Genomic DNA, 12,227 nt, shown 5'->3' with positions numbered 1-12,227 from the left:
TGGTCATATGACTGCATCATCCATCAGCTCCTGCCTGTACATGCTCATGTGACTGCATCATCCTTCACCTCCTGCCTATAAATGGTCATGTGACTGCATCATCCATAGTTGCCTATAAATGGTCATGTGACTGCATCATCCATCAGCTCCTGCCTGTACATGCTCATGTGACTGCATCATCCATCACCTTCTGCCTATAAATGGTCATGTGACTGCATCATCCATAGTTCCTGCCTATAAATGGTCATTTGACTGCATCATCCATCACCTCCTGCCTATAAATGGTCATGTAACTGAATAGGATAACTGAAGTGAGCACTAACATATATGCAAGCCAAAAAAATACATACTATACAAGGATAAGGCTGCACATCAAACTTAGATAATGGTATAATGCCTCAAGCATATGGAAAAATATTGGAAGATACAATGAAAAATGCTACTGTGTGTCATCTCATTGCAGGTATGCAATTCATTATTCACATGTTCAAGTTAGCAAGTAGCATTTTTCATTGTATTTTCCAATATTTTTCCATATGCTTGAGGCATTATACCATTATCTAAGTTTTATGTGCAGCCTTATCCTTGTATAGTATGTATTTTTTTGGCTTGCACTCAGAATATATATATTAATGCTCACTTCAGTTATCCTATTCAGTTATATGTAGTTGTTTTTCTGAATGTGAACACAGCTCCGCCCCTTTCGGCTTGTTTTTTCCATCTCCTATATAAGACAGTCCTTGGTTACCCCTCTCCACCCACAGCAGTTTTTAATTGCAATGAGATGACACACAGTTAGGGTCACAGAGCTAGGGACCCCAATATAGAGATATACCTTGACGAGGTTTTGGGGCTCAGTTACATTGATCAATGCGATTGCTAAATATCTCCTTTTTCCTAATATTCATGGCAGGTATGCAATTCATTATTCACATGTTCAAGTTAGCAAGTAGCATTTTTCATTGTATCTTCCAATATTTTTCCATATGCTTGAGGCATTATACCATTATCTAAGTTTGATGTGCAGCCTTATCCTTGTATAATATAAATGGTCATGTGACTGCATCATCCATAGTTCCTGCCTATAAATGGTCATATGACTGCATCATCCATCAGCTCCTGCCTCTACATGGTCATGTGACTGCATCATCCATCACCTCCTGCCTGTACATGGTCATGTGACTGCATCATCCATCACCTCCTGCCTAAACATGGTCATGTGACTGCATCATCCATCACCTCCTGCTTGTATATCATCATGAGACTGCATCATCCATAGCTCCTGCCTATACATGGTTATGTGACTGCATCATCCATCACCTCTTACCTGTAAATAATCATGTGACTGCATCATCCATAGCTCCTGCCTATATATGGTTATGTGACGCATCATCCATCACCTCTTGCCTGTAAATAATCATGTGACTGCATCATCCATCACTTCCTACCTGCACATGGTCAAGTGACTACATCATTCATTAACTCCTGCCCTGCCTGTACTTGGTCATGTGACTGCATAAGCCATAGCTCCTGCCCTGCCTGTACCTGGTCATGTGACTGCATCATTAATCAGCTCTGCCCTATACATGCTCATGTAACAATCATCCATAAGCTGTAGCCTGTACAAGGTCATGTAACTTGAAACGGTTAGAAGACGTTCATTCTGTTTATTCTTTTGGCGGCTTCCGTTCAGGAGCTATCTGCTCTCTACAGTTGAAAGTATATAGTAAAAGACTCATGCAAATGAGCCGCCGCAAAAACAACCTTGAATCCGCCTAAGGGTATATGCACACGCTGAGTATTTGGTTGCAGAAATTTCTGCACCAAACCAGCATCTCTTGGCAGGAAAAACTCTGTTTTCAGTGTGTTTTTGGTGCGTTTCTTGTATGCGGTTATTTCATGCATTTGGGGTGGAAAAACGTTGCCAAAACGTCATAAGAATTTGCATGGAGTTTTTTGACAATACTGCAATTCAAAAGGCAATAAAAATGCAGTGTGTGCACACAGCCTAAGGCCCTGTGCGCACTAGATGGAATTTCCCACGGATTACCCACGGATTTCCTGTGGTTTTGCTGCATGTTTCGCTGCATGTTATGTTCATAACCTTTCTGCAGTGATTCACCAGCAAATCCTATGGGGAAAAAAAAATGCTGTGCGTACTATGCGGATTTTGACAGCTGCATGTTTTGCTGCGGGATTCCCACAGCAAAAAGAATTGCATGTCACTTCTTTTCCGCAGGTAGCTGCGGCATTTCACTTCATTGACTGCAATGTAATCATGAAATCCCGCACGGAATAACGCAGGTAGCAAATTCTGTGCGGTTCATTGCGTTTTCCTGCGTTATTCCTGCGATATTTTGCGTTTTCGGGACATAATGTTCATAACTGCCCTGCATTTTGCAGGGAAGTGATGTCATTATGACAAGAAGAGGAAGCCGAGCATAGAGTAAACACACACACATCACACACAGACATAGAACACACACACATCACACTCACACACAGACACAGACATATAAAGTACACATACAAATCAAATGTACATATTACAAATAAAAAAATAACAAAAAAAAAACGCGGGCTCTGCTGTATTTTTACCGTCCAGCTGAGGTAAACACAAAGCGGCATCCCTGTATTCTCAGGCTGGGGAGGGCGAGGGCCAGGGTTAAAGCCCCCCCCTCCTCCCGCAGCCGAGAATATCAGCCCGTAGCTGCCCGGGACTTTCGCATCCAGTATGAGACAGTCCCGGAGTGTCCCCGGCTCTTCCAGATTGCCGTGATGCAGTGGCAATCCAGGAAATAACGAGTTAATGGAAGCGCATCGCTGCCACTAAGTCATGGCTTAATCATGGCAGCGTCTATGAGACAGCTGACATGATTAACCCGTAAGTAAAGTGAAAAAACACACCGAAAAATCCTTTATTTTAAATAAAACACAAAAAAGCCGCTCTTTCACCCCTTTATTACCCCCCAAACACACAGCTCCGGCGTAATCCACCGAGGTCCCACGACGCTTGCATCCAGCCGCGACTGACACACTGTACTTAATGCAGCCTCGTAACGAGACTGCAGAGAGGTAACTACAGGTCATTTGTCACAGTCGGTAATGTGAACGCATTACCGCTCGCAAGAACTGGAGTTTGTCCTCACAGGGACTCTATCTATTGATTGATCTGTCCTCTATCTATTGATTATCTATCTATATATTTATTCATCTATCTATCCATTATCTATCTATCTATCTCAGAAGGAAATGACCATTTTTTTTTTCTTTCAATGTGCTTTATTGCATTGAATGCATTAAAACACATGTACCAACCCGCGGAAAAACCGAACCAAAACCGCAACAAAACGCATGCGGATTTTGGTGCGTTTTTTTTGCGTTTTTTTTTTTCGCGGGTGCGGAAATCTTTCAATGCCTGCGGAATTTTCTTAAGAAAATTCCATTTTCTAGTGCGCACAGGCCCTAAAAGAGATGTCCGCTGGTGCATTCCTGAAGCTGTGTCGCTTGGAGAAAGTTGGATGGCTGCGCCTGTAAAGGCCCAGTCACACACAACGACTTACCAGCGATCCCGAAAACGATGCGACCTGATAGGGATCGCTGGTAAGTCACTGGGAGGTCACTGCTGAGATGTCACAAAGTCAGACCTTACCAGCGATGCAGGAACAATACAGGTCGCAGTAGCGACCTGTATAACGATCTCAGCAGTCACTGTGACCCTGTCACACAGTGTCAAACACAGCGATGTGGCCTGGACCATTCTGCAACGACTAACGATCTCACAGCAGGGGCCTGATCGCTGGTAGATGTCACACATAGCGAGATCGCTAACGGGAGCGATCTCGCTAGCGATCTCGTTATGTGTGACGGTACCTTAACTCAGAGACACCTTGTCCACAAAGCCTGAAAAATAATTTATAGAGATTGTTTAACATATTGGGTTTCCAATGGTGTGATCCGTACAGATACATGCTCAATAGAGGGGAGGTGTTCTGCTTCTTCATTGCTACATGTAATTATATTTATCCAGGTATTACAACCATAACAGACTCTAACTACAAGTGTTGTGACCCTGCTGCATTATCACAGTGTAACGTCTGTATCCCTGAGCATGATGGAAGGAATAATGCTGGACGTCCTGACACTACATATACACATACAGTATCAGATATGTCACCCATAAACTTGCCTTATCCTGCAGGGCGTTCACTTATGGCCGTTTCACACATCTGGCTTTTCGCCGGATTGCCGGATCTGTCGCACTCCAGTACAGTGTGATACAGTACAATAGCAGCGCGACCAGCTCCGGTCACATGCTGTCATGTGACCGGCGCTTGTGACCCGGAAGTTGCCGTGCTGCCATTGTAATGTATCACACTGTACTGGAGTGCGACGTATCCGGCAATCCGGTGAAAAGCCAGATGTGTGAAACGGCCCTTAATGAGCTTAAACTACAGAAAATGAATTCTCTTTTTGTAATTCGTCTTCAGTAGGGAATCTTTTTTGAACAATAATGATGCCCTGCCACTAAACACTATGTTTGTGATATACAGTTCCAGTCGTGGGATATCGTGGTACCCTCCATGAGTGTGTGGGTGTACAGACAGATCTTTTCTACTATCCTACGGTGTCCTCTACTTTTTACAGCAATTCATGACGGTGCATATTGATAAATGCAGGAGAAGGAGCGATATATCTTTTGTCCCCAAGAACTGCAGTTGAGCTCAAGATTAGAAGGGTGGACATCTTTCCTTGTTAGTCACCCATTCTAATGAAGAAAACTAGAGGGGTCCTCCAACATATAAATATTTTTTTAAAACCACTGAAAATATTGTCTAAAAAACAAATGAAACTGTTCATACTCCAGAGATGCCCTTAATCTTTGCTTGGCTGCAGCGGTTACAGATTGCCATGTGATCAGTCGCTGCAGTGGTTGTGTGCTAAAGTAGCAAACAAAAGTTTTGTATGTTTTTTAAAAGTGTGATTACTTCTGTATGGTTGTTATGATGTCATTTTCCTGGTGATTTTAGTAAACTAAAAGCAAATGGTTGTCAACGCTAAGGATGAAAATTTATTTTTGAAATTGTGTTATCACTCTATGTGTTAATTTTCCACATTTCCTGGGTCAAATGTTTTGTATTTTTTGTCACGGGTTGTCTAATGTCGCCTAAAAAGTTTTTTGTATGTTTTTGGGATAAAACATGGGAAAAACAAAGCCAAGTTTATTACCAGTTGTCAGGAACCTTATTATTCTGAGGGTGAAGTCAGGCAAAAGACAAAAAGAGGTAGCTATGGAATTCACCTGTTCTCAGAGTCAAGTGTCACATATAATAAAGAAAGAAAAAAGGCTATGGAACAGCTGACAATCCTAGAAGTGAACGACCACAGAAAATGTCCTCCAAAGATGATCACATTATTAAGAAAAAGTCTGTATCAGATGTCCATAAAAGGGCTGTACAGATTTCGCATGAAATTAATGAAGAATTTAGGCTATGTGCGCACTAGTGCTTTTTTCCCGCGGATTTACCCGCGGATTTGCCGCGGAAATTTCTTGAGAAATGTCTGCAATCTTTGTGCAGACATTTCCCAGCAAATCCTATGGTAAAAAAAAATAGCTGTGCGCACTGGTGCGGATTTTTCTCAAGAAATTTCCTTGAGAAGAATTTCTCGAGAAACTTTCTTGAGAAAATGAACATGTCCATTATTTCCGCAGGTACCCTGCGGATTTCGGCAGTACAGCCTGCAAAAATCCGCAGGGAACCACCCGCGGGAAAATCGCGGCAAATCCGCGGCAAATCCGCATGCGGATTTGGTGTGGATTTTTTCCGGAGGTCCGGAAATCTTTCACTCCCAGAAGTTTCTCAAGAAATTTTCTTGAGAAACTTCTCATTTCTAGTGCGCACATAGCCTTAGGGTCAAAGTGAGTCGCCAAACTGTGGTGCGACGGATAATAGCAGTAGGCTTTAATGCACGAGTTCCAGTCAAGAAGCCTTTCATCTCTGCAAAGAGCCGAAAGGTCCGACTGCAGTTTACCAAAGAACACAGCCGAAAGAGACAGATTGGTCTAAGGTATTATGCTTGGATGAATCCAAGTTCAACTGTTTGGTAGTGATGGAAAGTACTATATATACTGTTCAATTGGAAAACGTAAGGATTTAAGGTACCAAACGCCTAAAGTGAAACATGGTAGAGGCAATGTCACGGTTTGGGGCTGCTATTTTGCAGCTGCCATTGGCCCTCTGCATAAAATTGATAGAAATATGATGGTTACCATGTACAAGTATATACTGGAGAATGTAATGCTGCCACATTGTAAAACCAAAGTAGGCAGGGGCTGGAAATTCCAGCAAGACAATGATCCTAAGCACACATTCAATTTAGTCAATTGGTTAGCAAAGAAAAATGTTTGCCTCATGCAATGGCCAAAGAAAATCACGTGATTTAGGGTACCGTCACCCTTTAGTGACGCTCCAGCGATCCCACCAGCGATCTGACCTGGTCAGGATCGCTGGTGCGTCGCTACATGGTCGCTGGTGAGCTGTCAGGCAGATCTCACCAGCGACCAGCCCCCAGCCACCAGCGACGCGTGGAAGCGATGCTGCGCTTGGTAACTAAGGTAAATATCGGGTAACCAAGCGCTTGGTTACCCGATCTTTACCTTGGTTACCAGTGCACACCGCTTAGCGCTGGCTCCCTGCACTCCTAGCCACAGTACACATCGGGTTAATAAGCAAACCGCTTTGCTTATTTACCCGATGTGTACTCTGGCTACGTGTGCAGGGAGCCGGCACTGGCAGCCTGAGAGCGGTGGACGCTAGTAACCATGGTAAATATCGGGTAACCAAGCAAAGCACTTCGCTTGGTTACCCGATATTTACCTTGGTTACAGCTTACCGCAGGCTTCCAGCCGCCGGCTCCCTGCTCCTGCACATTCAGATCGTTGCTTTCTTGTTGTCAAACACAGCGATGTGTGCTTCACACATCCAACGTCCAAAAAATGAACCAGCACTGTGTGTAACGAGCAGCGATCTCACAGCAGGGGCCAGATCACTGCTCAGTGGCACACACAGCGAGATCACTAATGAGGTCACTGGTGCGTCACAAAAAACGTGACTCAGCAGCGATCTCGATAGCGATCTCACTATGTGAGAAGTACCCCTTACACCCTATAGAGCACTTTTGGGAGGAGTTGTGGCTCGTACGCATAGCAAATTTGCAAATGGAATGGAGTAAGATCCCTCAAGATGTCTTGCATACCCTAGTGGCTTTAATGCCCCGTCGGTGTGGTGCAGTAACTAAATCAAGAGGATATGCTACAAAATACTAAGTTATGGCATTGTAAACAATGAATCACTCTCCATGATCAGTAAATAGTGTATGAAAACTTTTGGCAATCAGTTTTCTTTAATTAAATGATCATATCTATATTGAAAAGCATTTTGGGTAAAATGAAGGTCTTGCATGATGATAACTTCATGCACTTTCAATTCATCACCAGTAAATTGGCATCACAACAACCAGACAGAAGTAATCACACTTAAAATTAAATAAAAAACTTTTGGTTGCTACCATATGTTACCAGGTATCTTTTCATTATGTTTTCATTTTTTGCAGGAATTGTCTTTGGAGTTCGATTGTGAAATGAAGAAACGCGAGCATGAGTTTCGCCTACGTCTGGATGAGATGAGCACTGTGGTTCTTTCACATGAACTCAAGGTATAAAGTGCATTGAACCCGTGAAGACACCTACATATGGAGAGGCTTGGATGGACTAACTGTGGCTTCAGCTTTAAAGGGAGCCTTATTTATTCCTGGCATTAAGATGTTGTTCAGAATGTGCAGTTTTTTTTCAGTCTCTTTCCATAGCTGAAGTTATTATTTTATTACAGTGGAACCTCGGTTTGCGAGTATTTCGCTATACGAGCAAAGCTTGCTGTAAATTTGTAACTCAGTTTATGAGCAAGCTTTGCTGTACGAGCAAAATACTCACCGCACACACTTCCGGTTCCGTACTTTCACCGCGCTCTGACCCGCTCTTGCAGTCCGCATACACACATATTATGCTCATCTTACCTTCGGTTTCATCGCCTGCCTCCCGGTTCTTGTAGTTCGTCGCTGCGGGATGTGTATCGGGTAACCATCGCTATGATGGAGGAACTTCCGCTATCAGCTGCTACTCAAAGGCAGCGGGCTGACCAATCAGAGACAAGCAGCTCATGCCTTTGACGTCAGCGCGCTGGCAGCGGAAGGTCTGGCATCGGTCGTGATGATTACCCAATACACATCCTGTACCGGCGAACTGCAAAAACCAGGAGGCAGACGATGGAACGGAAGGTAAGGTGAGCATAATATTTGTGTGTGTGTTTGTATGTGTTTGTGCGTGTGTGTGGAATGACACAATAGGGGACCAGGATGGGACATTGAACAAGTTGTGGAACGAATTGTTTGTATTCCAATTATTTCCTATGGGAAATTTTGCTTTGCTAGATGAGTAACTTGGTTTACAAGCTCACTCCCAGAACGGATTGTTCTCGTAAACCAAGGTTCCTCTGCATATGCAAATAGCCTATTCAGAGAGGAAGAGGACTAGAATTGTAGTTGCAGCATTTGAGGTAGTAATCCTAAGGCGGGCTTGGCACGTTGCGACATCGCAAGCCGATGCTGCGATGTCACACGCGATAGTCCCCGCCCCCGTCGCAGCAGCGATATCTTGTGATAGCTGCCGTAGCGAACATTATCGCTACGGCAGCTTCACATGCACTCACCTGGCGTGCGACGTCGCTCTGGCCGGCGTCCCGCCTCCTTCCTAAGGGGGCGGGTCGTACCATGTCAGAGCGACGTCACACGGCAGGCGGACAATAGAAGCGGAGGGGCGGAGATGAGCAGGATGTAAACATCCCGCCCACCTCTTCCTTCAGCATAGCCGCCGGCGGCAGGTAAGGTGATGTTCCTCGCTCCAGCGGCTTCATACACAGCAATGTGTGCTGCCGCAGGAATGAGGAACTACATCGTACCTGTTGCGGCACTGGCATTATGGAAATGTCGGAGAATACACCGATGATACGATAACGACGCTTTTGCGCTCGTTAATCGTATCATCTAGAATTTACACACTACAATGTCGAAAGTGACGCCGGATGTGCGTCACTTTCGATTTGACCCCACCGACATCGCACGTGCGATGTTGCAATGTGCAAAGCCGCCCTAAGAGTCAATATTTACTATTTAACGAGCTTTGTCACATGACTTTGGATAAGAAACCAAACCAGACAATCCGCTTACAGATGTGTGTTCAGGGTGTTTGCTCCTCATCAGTGCAATGCAAGAGGTCTGATTTGTCTAGTTGAGAGGCCTCTAATAGAGGTCTGGGGTGCCCCAAGTGACATAAGGAAACTTAAAGGCCATGCAGGGCTCCTCAGGGAAATTAAATATATCCCTTGCAATGATCCTCTGGGAAATTAAATATGCATTTTGAAACATGTCTGCAAATAGAGTGTCTGGTGTGGCTTCCTAACCTAAGTCACGTGGCAAGGAATGCGAAAGGGTCAAATTTGACTTTTAAAATCGCTACCGTAAGGCTATGTGTCCACGGGAGAATGTAGCTGCGGATTTTTCTGCATCAAAATCCGCAGCTTTCCCGCAAAATCCGCACTTTTTCAAAGGTGCGGATTTGCCCTGGATTTACCGCGGAATTGCCGCGGATTTGGTGCGTATTTTTTTTTTTCCCAATTTTAAAGCTAAAATCCGGATGAAAATCCGCAACAATAATTGACATGTTGCAGATTTTTCCGGATCAAAATCCGCACGAAATCCGCTGCGGAAAAATCCGCAGCATGGGCACAGCATTTCCAAAATGCCATAGAAATGGCTGGGAAGTGCCTGAGCTGCAGATTTTCGGGAAATCCGTGGCTTTTCCGCGAGAAATCCACGGCAAAATCCGCGCATTTTCCGCAGCGTGGGCACATAGCCTAATAGGTGGCACTAGAGTGCAAGTCCTTATATTCCCGTAGGAACAGTGCATGGCCAATTAGTCCCTTTATGCCATCTTGGCACTCTCCATGGTAGGTTAGGACTTTGTAGCAACATGGTGTCATCTTTATATCTTAGTAAAATCATAGGATCATTCCATGGATGTGAGTGCCATCTTAAATGGAGTGTCCGATCACAATATATTGATGACCTACCCGTGTGATCTATCATTAATATCACATCGGTTGAGATCCAACTCATGGCACCCGCAAGATCAAGGCATCGCTCCATTCAATGTGTAGCCTCGACTGCCATGCACTGTAGCACAGTCTCTAGATAAAAAGAATAGTAGATGTTCCACAGTTCTCTGCAGTGGGCACTACACATTGAGTAAGGCTCTGCTTAAAGGGCCCCATTCATCATTGCATTTGTGTCTCTTTTTTTGTCTAGGTTTTGGTGCATTTCTTTGTCGCTCCTAATTGGGAGACCCAGACAATTGGGGTGTATAGCTACTGCCTCCGGAGGCCACACAAAGCATTACACTTAAAAGTGTAAGGCCCCTCCCCTTCTGCCTATACACCCCCCGTGGGATCACGGGTTCCTCAGTTTTCAAGCTTTGTGCGAAGGAGGCTGACATCCACGCATAGCTCCACTGTTTAGTCAGCAGCAGCTGCTGACTATGTCGGATGGAAGAAAAGAGGGCCCATACTAGGGCCCCCAGCATGCTCCCTTCTCACCCCACTCTTTGTCGGCGGTGTTTGTTAAGGTTGAGGTACCCATTGCGGGTACGGAGGCTGGAGCCCACATGCTGCATCCTTCCCCATCCCCCTTAGGGCTCTCGGTGAAGTGGGATTTTACCGGTCTCCAGGCACTGAGACCGTGCTCCATCCACAGCCCCTGGGATCTGCTGGACATGGAGCTGAGTATCGTCAGGGACATGGCCCTGCTACATTAAGGTACTCTGTGTCCCCGTGCAAATCGCGCACACACACACCAGCATTGCTGGGTGTGTTAGTGCGCCCGGGACAATAGCGCTGTGCGCGTGTGCCACACTATCTTCAGCTAGCTGAAGGAGTTAATGGTTTGGAAACGGTCGCGCCGGCCGCTGCTGTCAGTTTTAACTGCGGCGCGACTGGGACTTGTGGTTCGCCGGGGACTTCCGCGCTCGCCGTGCATATTTGACGGCCGCGCTTACTACTACAGTCCCCGGCTTTTTCCGGCCTAGTTCGTTTCGTTCCCGCCACCAGGCCTGCCAGTCAGAGTGGGGGCGGGACGCTGTGCAGAACGTCAGCGCCGAGGGCTGGAGTTTACTTTACCTCCCTTCCTGGTGATTCACCAGGACAAGGTGGTCTTGCGACCTATTCCGGAGTTTCTCCCTAAGGTGGTATCCCCGTTTCATCTTAATCAGGATATCTCCTTGCCTTCCTTGTGCCCTCATCCAGTTCATCAATGTGAAAAGGATTTGCATTGTTGGATCTCGTTTCCCTGTTTTTTTATTTGCGCCTAATGTTCCTTTTAATTTGTGCCTTTTTTAAATTCTATTTTATGTGTTTGCCTGCTTTATTCTGTTCCCATTGTGGGCAGAATTTGTGCTTTTTAGATGTTTTCACCTGATTCATCATTTGCAGCTTTTTGAAAAGTTGTGAAATTTGTCACCAATATATTTCAGTCCACCCATGGAGTGATTTTAGACACTCATGAATTTTTGTCCCTTTTTGTGAAATTTTGCAAAACGTGCGTCGTTTTGTTGATAAAGAGTCGCAAAAATGGTTGAAGACCAAAACAAATCTCACGCAGGTCAACAATTTTGAAGGATTTAACATAAAAAATGGCAACTAATACCACAAGACACAAAAGAAAAGTAAGAAAAAAAAATCCATAAATGATGAATCGGGGTCGAAGTGTTTACATCCGGTAGCCAGTGTAGTAAATATCTGCTGATCGGTGGGGGGGGGCAGGGTATCAGACCCCCATCAATCTGCTATTGTGAGGCCTTCATTGAAGTTTTGCATTTTGTTTATTTTTTCAAGGTGAAGTTACTGACAAAAGAGTTGGAAGTTATGAGGGAAATGGAGCTGAAAGGAGCGGAAACAATTCAGGAAACGGAGGCCAGTAACCAGAGACTGCTTGAGGCTGTGAAACTGAAGGACTTTGAAATGAAGGAGCTGTCGGCCTTCAAAGACGCACAGTAGGTCCTAAAAGAAAAATATGAGAAACAACACTGCAGCCTACACAGCGATGTAGCAGAACATACAGCA

The 12,227-nt window shown here is 44.9% G+C and overlaps 1 protein-coding gene across 2 annotated transcripts in view; it reads left to right on the top strand.

The window, feature by feature from the left end:
* The window catches only part of CCDC57 (coiled-coil domain containing 57), a 248,805-nt gene that overhangs the window by 26,859 nt on the left and 209,719 nt on the right, over nt 1-12,227 (top strand). For both annotated transcript variants that reach the window (XM_075349739.1, XM_075349738.1), the window contains exons 4-5: nt 7,615-7,716; nt 12,000-12,157. In XM_075349739.1, the coding sequence (XP_075205854.1) occupies nt 7,615-7,716; nt 12,000-12,157 (260 nt within the window). The remainder of the gene's footprint in view (nt 1-7,614; nt 7,717-11,999; nt 12,158-12,227) is intronic.

Source organism: Anomaloglossus baeobatrachus, chromosome 5, assembly GCF_048569485.1.
Source record: "Anomaloglossus baeobatrachus isolate aAnoBae1 chromosome 5, aAnoBae1.hap1, whole genome shotgun sequence".
Lineage (NCBI taxonomy): Eukaryota > Metazoa > Chordata > Amphibia > Anura > Aromobatidae > Anomaloglossus > Anomaloglossus baeobatrachus.
This window is presented reverse-complemented; position numbering and strand designations above follow the sequence as displayed.